At 40.5% G+C, this 15,859-nt stretch overlaps 1 protein-coding gene across 2 annotated transcripts in view; it reads left to right on the top strand.

Annotated features, from left to right (window-relative positions):
• Positions 1 to 14,787, top strand: part of arhgef17 (Rho guanine nucleotide exchange factor (GEF) 17) — a 44,630-nt gene extending 29,843 nt beyond the window's left edge. For both annotated transcript variants that reach the window (XM_089013558.1, XM_089013559.1), the window contains 22 exons: positions 1,235 to 1,417; positions 1,727 to 1,843; positions 2,198 to 2,290; positions 2,379 to 2,555; positions 4,303 to 4,353; positions 4,516 to 4,625; positions 5,497 to 5,582; positions 5,660 to 5,778; positions 5,869 to 6,076; positions 6,689 to 6,762; positions 6,853 to 6,936; positions 7,012 to 7,115; positions 7,193 to 7,302; positions 7,985 to 8,104; positions 8,714 to 8,981; positions 9,052 to 9,138; positions 9,313 to 9,380; positions 9,920 to 10,068; positions 10,148 to 10,322; positions 10,425 to 10,520; positions 10,625 to 10,807; positions 11,371 to 14,787. In XM_089013558.1, the coding sequence (XP_088869684.1) occupies positions 1,235 to 1,417; positions 1,727 to 1,843; positions 2,198 to 2,290; positions 2,379 to 2,555; positions 4,303 to 4,353; positions 4,516 to 4,625; positions 5,497 to 5,582; positions 5,660 to 5,778; positions 5,869 to 6,076; positions 6,689 to 6,762; positions 6,853 to 6,936; positions 7,012 to 7,115; positions 7,193 to 7,302; positions 7,985 to 8,104; positions 8,714 to 8,981; positions 9,052 to 9,138; positions 9,313 to 9,380; positions 9,920 to 10,068; positions 10,148 to 10,322; positions 10,425 to 10,520; positions 10,625 to 10,807; positions 11,371 to 11,579 (2,871 nt within the window). In that variant the 3' untranslated portion in view covers positions 11,580 to 14,787. The remainder of the gene's footprint in view (positions 1 to 1,234; positions 1,418 to 1,726; positions 1,844 to 2,197; positions 2,291 to 2,378; positions 2,556 to 4,302; positions 4,354 to 4,515; positions 4,626 to 5,496; positions 5,583 to 5,659; positions 5,779 to 5,868; positions 6,077 to 6,688; positions 6,763 to 6,852; positions 6,937 to 7,011; positions 7,116 to 7,192; positions 7,303 to 7,984; positions 8,105 to 8,713; positions 8,982 to 9,051; positions 9,139 to 9,312; positions 9,381 to 9,919; positions 10,069 to 10,147; positions 10,323 to 10,424; positions 10,521 to 10,624; positions 10,808 to 11,370) is intronic.
• The last annotated feature ends 1,072 nt before the right edge of the window (positions 14,788 to 15,859 follow it).

Raw genomic sequence — 15,859 nt, 5'->3', positions numbered from 1 at the left:
TTGGAATTTAACCTTATCACCGTATGTTTTTACAGCTCAACCAAACACATTTACATGTTGGGGAAGATGTTTTTCATCGTTTATCTAAATTGTTATTGGCTGGGTAGACAAAGTCATAAATATCCAATTAAAAGTGAAATTTCGCTTTACAATAAATATCCGATGCAACTACACTACGCTTGCCGCTATCTGTCTGTCTGTCTGTCTGTCTGGCTAGCTATCTGGCTAGCTATTTAGCTAGCTAGCTATTTTATTTGCTTGCCATAACAAACCAATAATTTATATAAACAATTTGTTCTTTGCAAAAGCAGATAAATGAGAGCCTAAGAGGAAGACATCATCATAAGCCAGAAGCTTCTCAGAGTGAACAAATGGATCAATATCAGCTCCATAGCTCTTATGTAACACATTGCTTGCGAATTGATGAAGTAAATTGAAACATTAAGTTTCTACCTCCATCCTATGTCTTCCCCCCTCACGCTTGAGCTCCATCATCATTCTCATCGTTTAATCATTCACTCGTGGACTGGTGTCTTTTTTTTAAATGACAAATCATTTTCAAGTCTTATTGATCTTTAAATGCCTGAATCTCTCAGTGTGTGTTATGTAATATGTAAAAGTAGGTCACCAGTGTGGCTTCACTGTGTGCCCTGCCAGAGGGCGGACTGGTTTGATGAAATATAAATTAAAGGTGCCATGTGAACTTCCGTTCCAGCCCCCAACAGAGCCACGTAGGCTCGCCAAAGATGAAGAGAGTGATGCAAACACCCAGAGGACATGTGTTGGTGGACTACTTTCAAGTGCATTTGATCGTACATTTCCTAGGTGGCAGGATTGCTGATTGATTAGCACGTCCTCCTCACAGTGAAAAGGTCCGGGGTTTGACCCCAGGCCTTCCTGTGTGGAGTTTGTGTGTTCTCTCCGGTCCTGTGTGGGTTTAAAAAAAGATACAAGACAGGCTGATTGAACATTCCAAATCGTTCCTAGGTGTGAGTGTGAGCACAGATGGTTGTTTGTTTAGGTGTGCCCTGCGATCTGCTGGCAACCAGATCACAGTGTCCCCTGCCTACTGCCCGATGATTGCTGGGATAGCCTCCAGCACGCCCTCCATCTTTCTGAGGAAATAATTTTGGATAACGGGTGGATCTGAAATTTTCTATAAACTGCTACTTGCCACTTGGTGTATGTGTTTCACAGGCAGTTTTTTTCAGTGGTTTTGGTTGTTGTGTCACAGGGCTACATGCGTCCCCTCAAACAGCCCGATGGAGGCTCCATCGTGGACCCGCTGCTGGTGGATGAAATGTTTTACCAAATCCCAGAGATCCTGGAGCACCACGAGCACTTTCTGGAACAGGTGGACGGCTGCGTCAACCAGTGGCATGACAGAAAGACTGTTGGACACCTCCTCATCCAATCGGTGAATACCGCTGCCGATAAGTATTATTAGAATTATTGTGCGCATATTGTGTTAATGGTTTGCCTGTTGTCATTGGGTCGGTGTTTGGGAGTTAGCACATCTATCCCACACTCGAGAGGTTCTGGGTTTGACTCTTTGCTGAGCGTCTTGACATCATCAATGAAACTGTTAAAAAAAAACACAAAAACTTTCATTTTATTATGTATTTTTTCTGCGTGGTTCGCTGCAGTCAGTGCTTATGAGTCATATTTTTGTGTATGTTTTCAAATGCACACACAAGCCTTGCTATCCTCTTTTTCTTTGTTCCAGTTCTCCAAGGAGACTCTGGCTAATATGTATTCAGCTTACATTGACAACTTTCTGAATGCCAAAGATGCTGTGAGGATCGCAAAGGAGGCCAAGCCAGCCTTTCACAAGTTTCTGGAGGTGAGCAAAAAGTGGACCACTTGACAAAAGTTATTATTTTGGTTCAGTTTTTTTCCTTTTTTTTCTTTTACATACTGTAACATACTGTCGTTGATGGTGGCAAGTTCTCACTATATAATACTAACATTTCTGGAGCAGGTAATAATTATTTTCAATGAAACCAGGTTTTGTTAGAATGTTCAGGTAAAATCTTATAGTCAGATGTTAGATCAGGAAAAACCCTAATAAGTCGGACCACATTGTTGTAGTATTTTTTTTCTCAGCATGTGTGTGTGTGAGCAGCAATGTGTTTAGAGACACAGTGTTTATCCAACACTGTCATTCGTTTTCCTCATGATCCTTCTGTTTTTAAAGCAAAATATGCGCGAGAACAAAGAGAAGCAGGCTCTGGGTGACCTGATGATCAAGCCCGTCCAGAGGATCCCTCGATATGAGCTTCTGGTCAAGGTGAATTCTCTTATGAACTCATTCCTACAGCACGTAATCACGGTGTCTCCCTAGCTACAGTAAATCTGTTCCGGATTAATGTGTGTAGGATCTTCTGAAGCACACCCCAGATGACCACCCGGACCACTCCTTCCTGCTGGACGCCCAGAGGGACATCAAGCGGCTGGCAGAGAAGATTAATAAAGGACGTCGCTCTGCTGAAGAGGCTGAGAGGGAAGCCAGGGTCATCCAGGAGATTGAGGCGCATATCGAGGGCGTGGAACATGTGAATGATTTTCCTCTTACCTGAATATAATTCTCAAATTTGAAAATTATTCTCGCCTCCTAAATTTTTTACCAAATCACAATGTCAAAGACTCGGATTTATGCTTTGGTTAAATTGTCTGTTAGCAACCCCCGCCCACAAGTTTCCACAATAGAAAAAATGTCACTGTTAAAATATCTTTTGTTTAAATTACGCACAGCATTGAATATATTCCAGTTTTGAACAGCTATGCATTTTATGCCGTTAAAATGAAAAAGTACTGTACATACTTTTTAACAGTGACGTGTGATGAGGTTCATGCCTGGTGAGGCACTGACGTCATCACAGTCAGATTTACAAACATAAACTCTACAGAGTAGCTTATTCACCATTTGATTGGCAACAGTTAACATGTTTTGTTTAAAATTTCATGTCAGCATTATTTATATATACAAACTGTAGCATAGAAAACAAGAATAAAAATAGTTATTATCTTGTTACCTTTATTTATAAATGACCGCTTTATGCACCGCTCCTTCTGAAGAAAGGCATCGATAACTTCTTTGTAGAAGCCTTCCTTGTCGTTATTCAGTTTTAAAAGTCTCTCTGTCTCAATGGAGAACAATGCCAGTGAAGAAAGTCGTCCTAGATCAGTCCTGTTCCGACTATGTTTTCAGTCTTTTCAGTGCTGAGAATGACCGCTCCACTGATGCTGTAGTAGTTGGAAGAGTGAGCACGAGCTGGAGCAACTTTGTCGCCTCAGGAATAGTTTCAATGAGATCCTTCTGGGCCAAAAAGATGAGAAGCTGTCCAGGAGATTTACATCCATCCCTCACCGTTTGTGAGCTATACAGTCCGGTGTTGGTCTTCCTTTAATTATCTCCTCCTTCGATTGAAAGTCCAGTTTAGAAAATTCTTTCAATTTAGATATGTAATCCTCCATTCTGAAAATAAGGCCAAGCAACACGAAGAAAATGACTGGATGGTTCCACTTAACTTGCTAACTGTTTACTGTAGCTTGTCATCACTAATTCTCTTCTGCGGCCGAGGAGTTGCAAGAAGAATCTCTGGAATCACCAGCGCCCCCTGTAATGAGGCAGGAGAACTGTGCTTCACCTATGCACACAGTTTTGATAAAAATAAAATAAAATAACCACTGTAGTACAGTGGTTATAATGTACAGTGACTGTACATTATATACACCAGCTAAAGTGTCGAAATTTAATTCATATACTCAAAGTTTTTGAACACTTTAATAGCGATATGCAGAGGGACAGCAATGCGGTCTCACTGCAGAGCAAGCCAGCACATTTAGCATAGTCATTGCGCAAACCATGGTGAGGTTCAGCCGGCTGCTGCCTCACTGCTCGTCTCTACTTAGTATTTGAACGGTTAATGTGAAATGTTAATGTGAAAATTCAGTGATTTTGAAAAAAAAAATCAAAAAATGGTGAAGTTAAATGGACAATAATTTTAAAGTACAAATCACAAAATAAATATTACTGTTTAATTTATTTTTTCATTTGATATTTCCATGATGACATGTGAGGCACAGCCTCACCTGCCTCCCCTGACTGCACGTCACTGCTTTTTAATCACAAATGTTTTGCTTTGAACTCAACCATGTTTATTTATAGTGCATTTTAAAAACAACATGTAGCAAATTGCTGTAGACAAGCTCAAACATAAAATCAAAACTCTTTCTCCCAAACTCTTTCAATACTTCTTGTTTGCTTTACTTGGTTTCTTTTCTTTTCCTTTTTTTTAGATTTTGAATCCCCAGAGGAAGTTCATCAGGCAGGAGATGGTTATGGAAGCGGTAAGATTTTTCTTTCATAGTCGAATGCATCACTATTGAGGTATTTTTGTGAAGAATTTCGCACAAGTGAATGAATGGCCAAGAATGTTTTGCAGAGCGTTTCATTTTCCATGCAACGCTGACCGTCAAAGACAAACTGAGCTTGTTTCATAACTCCTGCAGAAGACAGTTGGTGGGAAGAAGGACCGTTCCCTTTTTCTCTTCAGTGATCTAATCATCTGCACCACACTTAAGAGGAAGTCTGGATCACTGAGACGCAGCTCCATGAGCCTGTAGGAGTTCCAACACGCACACATGCACACATCCAGACACCTACACATTGCATGTCGGACCAGTGAACCAAGCCACATTAGTGTGCCGTGAGAGTTCTAACGGTGTTCCGCTGGACATTACCCAAATTCAATTATTTCGTCAAAACATTTGATCTTCGTCCATCCCTCAAAGCCAACAACCTCTCCTGACAGAAAGAATAAATAAATGATCTAATCGATGGCATCGTATGTAATTGACATTCCATTTTGCTGGGTGGTGTGCTATGCATTTTTTAATTAAAATTTGTGCCTTGGGTCAATGAAGGTTGGGAATCACTGCACTAGACAACCTTCATAGACACCCATATTTTCCTATTGAGTTGTTTTCATCATTAATAGCACGGCTTATTCCCGTGAATAGACTTTAAATGAAGAAAATATCTGACAATATAAACTGCAGGGGAAGTGGGGGTGTCAAGGATCATATTTTTATTCAGATCTGTCCCACCTTTCAATTGGGTCTTTGGTACATACTCTATTTCTCCACCAGAGAGAGTGCCCTCTTGTGGTTATTTGCGTTCTTAGATTGTTCATATACTGAACTGGATATTATATTTCCTTAAATAGCGCTACATAATATGCTTTATGGTGCATAAATTCATTTTTTTCTGAAAAAAAAAACAAAAACAAAGACAAGATCGGCTTTGCCACCAGGTGGCTGCAGTTGCCCTTTACTAACAATCTGGTACTCCTCCCATGTTGCAGTTTCCTTGCCTATGCATCTGTAAAAAGATTATGATATTTAGGAAATATTTTATTTTAAATGTTTGCATACGTTTATGTCTACAACTGTTACTCATCACATCTTTTATGTCGATGCTTTGTCCCTCAGATACTCTGCCACAAGTGTAATTGATACATCGAGCAAGTATAAGTTTCTATGGAAGCTTCCCCTGGAGGATGTGGAGGTGGTGAAAAGTAAGATAACGTGGCGCTCGTTGTCATTATTGAATCTCACCATTGTTTTACGATTATTTTTTTCCCTTCTTCATCAGGTTCCACTCAGATAACAAATAAGGAAAACGTACAGAAAACCATCAGTCGACTCGACGAGGATTTGAGCACGCTGGGTCAGATCAGCAAATTGTCAGAGACCCTCAGCTTGCCGCACCAGGTACCGTGTACCTGTGAGGACACATGCAATTTCCATTATCCCATGATCCTTTCTCACTGTGATTATTAATTTCCATATTTTTCACTCTAGCCCCTCGATGAGCTGATGAAGGATCTGGTGGCTTCTGTACACAGGGAGCTGTCAGAGAAGCAATCTCTGGCTTTCAGTATGACCTCTCTACCCACCAAGCTGGAGTTCACCACTGTCTCGGCCGAGAATAGTTTTGTATTTGAGTTCACGTCACCTGACGTTCGCTCAAACTTTGAACAGGTGTTTGAGGAAGCAAAAAAGAAGCTGGGTCAGTGAGTCATAGTGTGTCATTTTTCTCATAAGCGGTGTTGTGGAAGTTCATATTACATGCAAACTAGTTCAAATTTCAATTACTGATTTTTTATTTATTTTTATTAATTTGTTCAGCTCATAGTTCATATGAAAACAAATCTGTTCCATTTTTCCAATAAATAACATTGTTTTTTTTAATACTGCAAGTTTTTTTTTTTTTCTCTCCAAGCGAGAAAATCCTGTCACTTCCGAGCTGCGATCATGCTTTTTGATGACTCGTAAAGTTGCATGCAACTGTATGGCTTGGGTTGCCAAAATATATCTTATCCCTGAAATACGTAGGCTCATTTACCGTGTGTTTAGCAGATTTTTCTCCTTGAATATTAATAAAACCTGGCCCCTTTCAGAGAAAAAAAATCTGGTCACCGGTCTCAGAATGATTCTCTTCGTGTAAACATTCACTAGGCAGAAATACATGACATTCAGTAACTTTTGCCCATATTTTTATCCATTGAACTTGTTCAGATACAACCCCGCTCATGAGATAATGTGAGTGTCAATGAATACAAACAAAATCACAACTGACGTATATCACCGTACTTCACTTTGAGTTGTCTTGATTTTTTAGCTATGACTCAGGACCAGTGGGACCCAGAATTCCTGAAGGCTATTCCTATTATGAAGACACGCAGTGGAATGCAGGTGAGGGTGGCACAAATTTACTTTTGACATCATAATCTCAAATCATGCTCGCGCAAGTCATCCCGATAAATATTCTTGGTTTTCACCCAGTTTTCATGTGCATCGCCGAGTCACACCTGCCCTGACAGTGGCTGTGAGGTGTGGGTGTGTAACAGTGATGGGTATGTTGGACAGGTAAGAAAATGTATTCAATATACATTTGATCTGTTCTGCTTAGACCTTGACGGTGTTGTGATATTTCCTTATTAGGTTTGTCTGTTGAACATTAAAGACGAGCCCACAGTCGAGGCCTGTATTGCTGTTTGCTCAGCCAGGATTATCTGTATTGCTGCTGTACCTGGACTGAAGGGGAGGTCAGTGAACACACACATGCATACGCACACAAATCCACACACATGCACACACACAAATTAGTCTCTTTATTTGACAGGGAGCATGCACCTGAAGCTGCCTTGCCATCTACAACATCTGAGCACACTCAGCAGCAGTTACATATTTCCATCTCACATTCTTCTCTAGAATTGGCCGAGCAGCCAACAGGTATTTGCCCACTGTTCGCCGACACTTTTCCCAATTTATTTCTGCCTTTTTGTCGCCGCTATGGCTGAGCGTGCCTCTGAGTGCTCATTATTCAATCTTGCACAATTGTTCTCTCCCTCCCCTCCAAGAAAACAAACTGCCGGACGTGCAAATATGTGTCCACTCCAGTGCCAGGGTTTTTTGTCATTGTCACTCGAATTCCAGGACCCACAGAATACTGAGTTTTAGGACTGCATAAACATTCAATGCAGCGTAACAAACCTTAGACACTCTTATTTCATCAGAAAAAAAAGTTAATTCCGAAATTATGTGTGGAGTTTTATGGGCTTGAAATGAGGGCAGTTGTCCAAAATACAATGCAATACATACATATTGGTTTATATAGCGCTTTAACAACAGCTGAAGCTGAAACAAAATGCGAACATGGAAAAAAAGGGAAATTTTGTCCCCTTGGTGAAAAGAGAAAATATTGCTAGAGGCCATGGCCAGCGCTTTATTGGAACCCAAACAAGAAAAAAAAACCAGAACAAATTCAGGTATGGTGCTCTACGTAATACTTTCAATTCCCGAAGACATTCGTGAATGGAAGTAAATGAGTTAATGTAACTCATGTTGATTCTTTCAAAGCTGAAAATATGGTGTTCATCGCGACCATATAGTCTGACCGGTTGATTTCGTTCAGGTCCAGGTGCTGAGCTGGTCCCATTTGACAGTGACGACACAGACGATGAGGATTCACTGAGTCCATCATCCACTCTACAGAGTCAAACGAGTCACTCCACCATATCTTCCAGCTACGGCAGTAAGTCAAACCACACACACACACGTGACACACGATCATACAGCATGAGAACAAAAGCATTGAGACACCCATTCTTTACAACTACAGGAAGTGAAAATGCAAAAAAAAAAACAGATTTGGCATGTAATGAAATAGCACTTCTTGGAAGATTTTTACGTTTAATTTCCACATGATCCACAAGAACAGTTGTGAGATCAGATGTTGGTTTATGATTGTGCTTTGCTGAAATAGAAATGGCCTTTCCCAAAGTTTTCCCATTAGTCTGTTCGAGAAAAAAAAAAACTTCTGGGTGTACATGTTTTTATTTTTCCCAGTATCAATTTTAACTGAATACAGTATTTAACATTTTCCTGGCCCTGTTTTATTCGTGGGAGCATTTTGATACACAGGTGTGTTGACTCTTGTGCCATTGAGTGGTAAATTCACTATCATTATCATACTGAATGCTGACCAAAATTATCTTATTTTTACAAAATATGTTTTGGGATCAATTTAGTGAAATGGGATGATTTGACGTTTTATGTTCAACAGTCTCTCATGACACAATTATTATTGATTAGTCTATTAGTCTATTGTAACGTTCATTCTTCTTGTCTTTCCCTCGTAAAGATGAAGAGGCTCCTTGCTCCAAAGACTTGGCTGCAGAAACCACCAGCAGTGAGGAGGAACAGGAGTTCTCGGCGACGAGCTCGTATTCAGCTCCGGGGACATTGGCAGTAGGCGCAGGGGGTCGCGCCAACACGGAGAGCCCCATGGACGGTCGCGCCATGCGCCGTTCCTCCCGGGGATCTTTCACGAGAGCCAGTCTGGAAGACCTCCTCAGTATTGACCCAGAAGCCTACCAGAGCTCCGTGTGGCTTGGCACAGAAGATGGATGGTGCGTGGTTTTACGAATGATCAGCAATATGTGGACACCTACTATTCGCTAATCCTTCTTTTCCTACCAGCATCCATGTGTACCAGTCTTCAGATAACATCCGCAACCGCAAAAACAGCATGAAGATGCAGCACGCGGCTTCTATTTTGTGCATCTTGTAAGTGTATTTCAATTACATTGTTGTCATACATACCGTATTCAAAATTCAAAAAAATAAAATAATCTTTCTGTAATCCACTCCTGATACATACAGGCACATTTTGCAAAAGTCCGCTGCTTTCTTTCATTTTCTATATTGCTCCTTTTTAACTTTTATTTTTATTTTTTTCAGATATTTGGACAACAAAGTCTTTGTATCGTTGGCTAATGGTGAGGTCATCGTCTATCAGAGAGAAGCAGGTAAAGTTGCCGCGTGAGCATCACGTGTAGCTATGACGAAGGACAATAATGCTGTTAGTTATATCTTTTCTTCTTCTGTCTTATAATACTTATATATTATAAGGCATTGCATCACAATCTTTGAACTCAAAGTGCTTTCGGGATCACCATTTTGAAACATTCAAATTGCATTAACTGTGAGACCCTACAAAAATCACATGTAAAGTCATTTATTGTATATCTGGTCCTCACCTTAGTAAAGAATCACAAAAAGAAAGAGAATTAGAAAGCCTTTAATCTTCCCACAATGGAGAAATTTGCGGTCCACAGCAGCAATTTGAAAGGGGGTGGGGGGTGAAAAGATAAAAAACAAGATATTCTAAGCATAATTAAAAATGTCAGAAGACTTAGGTGTATACTGTGTGCAAAAATGTTTTTAAAGAAAGGCTCTCCGTGCCAGGAAAATGTTTTTTTTTTCTCAACAACTTGGTGTCAGAAAGATCATTGACAGCGGGTAAAATTGAACGACTGCATTCTTAATTGCTTATGTTAATCTGCAGGTAGTTTCTGGGACTCCCAATCTTCTCAGACATTACCTCTGGGCACTCCCAGCAACCCCGTCACCAAAATGGTTCAGGTTGGAGGAAAATTGTGGTGTGGCTCCCAGAACAGAATCCTCATCATTAGCACAACTACACTGATGCAAGAGGTAAGCACGGAGATGGAGAGCCATGCATAGAAAGCGTAATCGAGTACTGATGCGGAAAGTGTCTCTCTCGCTGTCCCAGCATTACTTCCAGGTGGGGACGGACAGCAGCCGATGTGTGACTTGCATGGTGGCGTACGGTCAGGGTGTGTGGTTGGCCCTGCAAGGCAGTGCACATGTTAAACTGTACCACGCTCAAACATGGGAAAGCCTGACGGAGGTTGATGTGGCGCCTGCCGTTCACAAAATGCTTGCAGGTAAACTCATAAGGGAATGTGTCCATCCAGCTCCGGAAGATGAACAGATTGATCTTATTCCACACCACCATGCATTCCGATTCGTCTCACGTTATCATTCAGGTGCAGATGCAATCATCAGACAGCACAAAGCCGCTTGCTTGAGAATTACAGCGCTACTGGCGTGTAAAGATTTGTTGTGGATTGGCACCAGCGCAGGTACAACAATTGTAGAATCATTTTAATTTCTGAAGTTATAAAATTGAAAAATGATCCGGGGTAGTTGACAGGTAGACAATTGAAACTCTTTTTTCGCCTTTCAGGCGTGGTCCTCACGTTGCCAATCCCAGCGATTAGTTCCGGAGCAAGTACATGTACGGTGAAAACCCCCCCAGTTCCAATGGGCTCTGCCCACGGACACACGGGCCACGTTCGATTCCTGACGTCAGTGGAGTTACCGGAAGGTTTGGGAATTAACATCCGTCCACCAACGTTGGAATCCACAGGTACATAAAACGCAATTAACTCATTCACTGCCAGATGATGTGCAAAAATGTGTCCACTCCAGTGCCAGGGTTTTTGTCATTGTTACTCAAATTCCAGGACCCACAGAATATTGAGTTTTAGGACTACATAAACTGTCAATGCAGTGTAAGAAACCATACACTCTCTTGTTTCATCAGAAAAATAAGTGTTAATTCCTAAATTATATGGTTCTGGAGTTATATGAGCTTGAAATAAGGGCGGCTTTCCAAAGTACAATGCAATACATACATAATGGTTTATACAGCGCTTTCACAACAGCTGAAGCTGGAACAAAGCAGTAACATTGAAAGAAAGGGGAATATTACCCCCTTGTGGAAGGGAAAAACATTGCCGGAGGTCGGGCCAGCGCTTTATCGGCACCTCAGCAAGAAAAACCAAAACCCGAAGAAATTCTCGAATGGCGCTCTACGTCATATTTTCAATTTCTAATTACATTTGTGAATGGCAGTGAATGAGTTAAAGGTTTAAAGCCTGTAAAACTGTCTTTATGTTGTCTACTTGATGAGAGCAAAATGTGTCCTAGGCAAGTCGTCGCAGGAATACACTGTCATCGACGGCAACCTTCAAAGGTATGATTCCACTCGCCGGCGAGCCTCTGCCCACCTGCCTCCCAAAAACAGTCAACTCGTCATATCGGGCGGCGACGGCTATGAGGACTTCAGAATAAACAATAGCAGTGAGACCATCGGGCGGGATGACAGCACCAACCACCTTTTATTGTGGAGAGTCTGAGAAAATCAAGCCCGGTTTGGACTTTCGGATCTGACTTTGTTCACTTTCTGCATACAAATGCTTCATTCAGCCTTACGTATGTCCGTGTTGTTTCCGCTCCGCTGTGCATTATGGCTTTAAAATCCCTCTTAAATGTACACATGTTCATTTCCAAAAATGTAGTCCTGGCATGTGAGCTGCACGACATTGAGTGGATTTGATTTCTTTTTCTTTTTTCATTTTTTTTAAATATTTGCGTATTATGGATCCATGAAAAAAGACATGTGAAAGAGCTAGAGGATACATAAATCAAATACTCCTTGTCTTTTGTTTCAATTTGACGTGCAAGATGTTGCAGCAAAATGTTTTAGTTCAAGGAGTGACACCACGCATTGCGTGAGATGTAAATTTGTACTGTCTTCAGTGATAACGGGATGCTGACGAATAACCGAGGTTCAGCGTTGAAGTAGATTTCCTCATTAACCCCTGAGATTAGATTGTGCCCATTATATCCTCAGCAAGTGAGTGGTCCAATATTTAAAGAACACATTGAAGGAGAGGATTTAAGCACATGAACAAAGTGCAATATGGTAGGAATATATGACACCACTTTTTTCGTGCATATGATAAATACATCACTTGTAATTGTTTGAATTATTAGCGATCTCGTCCTGGATGCATGCGTTTTTTTATTGTTTTTTCCCCCCACAAATACAAAGTGATCGTTTCCTGTTTCCTGTTTATAGACAACACCAAAATTAAGTAATGTGTGTTTACAGACAAAAAAAGTGCATTACCATGCCGTGACTATGCCAAAGCCTTCTTTCTATGTCTTAGTTTGAATGATTGCAAGATGTATTTTGCCAGGAGGACAATTCGGCACTGAGATTGTCGACTTCCTTAACTTTGTAGATCAACTTTTCAAGTTGATCTACAAATATAGCAGATGAAGATAGTCGTGTACAGTATTTATGGTTTTGATTTCAACTTATGCTAGACAGCACTTATTTTATAGAAGATGTAGCTTTTCACCATTTCTTTGTGAGTAGAGGTTTGACGAGGTCGTGGTGTCAATTCCAGGTTACACAGATTGAGTCCAAGAGCGCATACAGCACAGGGAAGAAACAAGCCTCAACGATACTTAAAATTCCATTGTATTTTTTCGCCACACCTAGGGTTATGTTTCCACACACTTGCCCCGATCTGAAGATGTTAAGGGCACACCTGTAAAACTGCAAATGTATATCTGCCATATTTGCAAGAAAAAAAATGCAAAAGCATACATGTATTATTTGTTTATTGTTTTAGTGTGTGTATGAGTGGCATACCGTATGTGCGAATCATTTTCACCCGCTCTAATTTCACCTTTTAGTGTGTATACGCTAGATACTGAGTAGGTCAGAAGGACAAGTGCTAAGCACCTGCACGTGCCTTCGTAAGGCTAGAAGTTAAGCCGTTTTACACATACACGCACACACACACACAGATGTCAGTAGAAGTGAAGGACAGGTGAATGTATCCTTACATGGACCGTAGCCTCGGGATTTCGGGTTTAGCACTGATCGTTTTGGATCAGTCGAAGCCGAGAAAGCGCATCACCATCTGGGCCCTTCAACTTGTGTATCAACATTGAGTGGCCAATCCTAGTGCAAGGGGGGGGGAGCTAATTTTTAAGTGGATTAAAGAGGTTATTGTGATATCTGATTTATAGTTAATGAGAGTTTGGCCTTGCTTGACATTGAAGAACAACTGTTTGAGCATTTCGTGAATGCTTTCAATCATTGGCTGTACACTTACATACAATTACAAAATATATACAATTTTCTTGCCATGATTTAGTTTCATCTGTGGTCAGTATGTGGTGGACCACACTTGATATTTTACTCGATTATAGGCACATACAGTAAAGTCTCGTTATATCGATATTCAAGGGAGTCCGAAAAAATATCGATATAACCGGGACTATCGATATATCCGACCCTGTTTGCATGTAATTTTCTCTGTGCGTGCATAGAAATAGTATCGATATAACCGGGACTATCGATATATCCGATATCGATATAACGAGACTTTACTGTATTTGACTTTTTTTTTAAAGTATATTTTAGTACGTGATCAGTCTACATTTAACTGACCAGCCATTCGGTTCATCTGCACAATAAGAGATCCAACAGAAAATGCTGCTTCACCTGTATAAATTTCCCTTCAGGAAGACAATGATCACTTTTTCTTTCTGCTGTGGCTGGTCACTTAAAAATATTTTCTTCATACTAATCATAAAATATTCAAGAAATACTTCCACCAAGTGCTGAGACATCAGACAAAGAACATTTCTAAAAATTCCAAGTGGTAAAAGCTCATCATTTAGTCTTGTTGGACGGTCAAGTGTATTACTAGTGCCCCCCCAAAAAATTGGTGAAAATGCAGTACAATACAATCTTGCTGGTTATAGGCTCCAGAGGAGTATGCAGCTGTGTTTTGTGTGTGCAAACCATAACATCCGCACAATATCTGTGTGTAAGCTGTGCACTATTGTTGTCCACAAAACATACAAAAAAGGTACAGTTTCTTGATGGTTGACCCAACTATTTTCGAATTTACTGTAGGTTAAAATGATGTCCAAATATAATTTGATTTTCTCTGTTTTTGCCTCGTGGTTGTCTTTCTGTGCTTCCTCAGGCAATTGGAAAAAAATCAACAGGCACATTTTCACACTTGATGTTGACCTTTGCAATATTGAAGAATAGAAAGAATAATCCGTTCCATGAATCCCTTAAATTTATTTAGCTTGTATGTGACCTCCTCATTCCCGATATGGGCAAAGTCTTTCTTGTTGTAAATATTGGAATAGATGGCCTTTTTCTGTAAATAATGCACCTAAGGTCCCCAATTGTCGATATTAGTCTAAGGGCATATTTTTATATTTTTGTGTAAAGATTTTTGTTTGTTCGTTTTTTTTTCTCTTTCCAACATGCCCCATCAATACCATGTGTAAATTATAACTGTCATCTGTCCAAAAGAAGACTACATAGCCTCTATTATGACCAAGCAAAACATCTGTGCCATATGTGTTGTTGCTGTTAGCCATTTTCACTCTTGGCTGTGTTTTCAACGTGTTGGACATCTGAAAGGGGTAAACAGTTGCCTTACATCTTGTAGTTGTCACTTTCTGTGTTTGCCTGTTCTTGTTTTATCATTGTTGATTCATTAAATATGTTCACTGGTGCTACTGCGTTTCTCTTTTTCAGCCACTTATTTCAGACTAATAATCACATTTCAATTTCAGAATGACTGTTTAAAAACGTCAAAAGTATGCTGTTGTGTTAATTTCCCGACCATGTAATATTGACTGAGTGTAACCCTGGGCGCCATGTGTTGGCCACCGAATCCACCACACCACTGATTTAATATCAAGACAAATACCATATTTATAAGGGTGTATAAGGCACACCCAAAAGCCTTCATTTTCTTCAAAAGATGATATGCAGGTGCACCTTATATCTGAAGTAATATTGAGCTACAACTCGTCTCGCAAATACTTTCAGCAGCCACGACTTCATTTCCCTCTGTAGAAGTAGTGTGTAACCCCAGCCTCTACTGTAGCCCCTTATTATAATGTGGTGTGCCTTATATTTGGAAAACGTTTTTTTTTTCATTTATTGAATGTGCGCCTTAGTCTGGTGTGCCTTATACTGTATATGGGAAAAGTTTGAAAGTCCACCATTTATTGGGGGTGTGCCTTGTACTGTTCACCGGAATATACGGTAACTCTACCTACCTATGTGGCAACAATTTCCCCTCATCCTATTATGCATACAACAACTGGAAAGATTTGCCGTCATGACAATAGGTTAATTATTGGAGACCTCTGCCACAATTTCTTGGAAAATTCACATAGGGACACAAAATGACATTCATTCCTCATTCCTCACATGGTGCTGTATGTGAAAATTAAACGTGGGGTTGTTTTAGTAAACACAAAAGAAACGAAAAATGGAACTCAGATATTTATCAAACTTTGAATCATTGCAGTTGCCTCATCAATCCCTCGAAATGGGCCAATTGTAGCAAGCCCAAATTTGCATAAATATGTTTTTAAATATCACATGTACCAAATGACCGGGAATTTCACTTCGCCCTTGTTATCAGTTTATTTTCGTAATACACTGTATATGAGAGCGGCCTGGTAGTTGAGTGGTTAGCACACTGGCTTCACAGTGCAGAGGTCACTGGTTCGCGTCCCGGTCCGGCCTCCCTGTATGGAGTTTGCATGTTCTCGCCGGACCCGCGTGGGTTTTCTC

The sequence above is a fragment of the Hippocampus bargibanti genome, linkage group LG14, assembly GCF_051943395.1.
Source record: "Hippocampus bargibanti isolate YZ-2025 linkage group LG14, ASM5194339v1, whole genome shotgun sequence".
Taxonomy (NCBI): domain Eukaryota; kingdom Metazoa; phylum Chordata; class Actinopteri; order Syngnathiformes; family Syngnathidae; genus Hippocampus; species Hippocampus bargibanti.
Note: the sequence above shows the minus strand (reverse complement) of the source record. Positions and strands in the feature narration are given on the sequence as shown.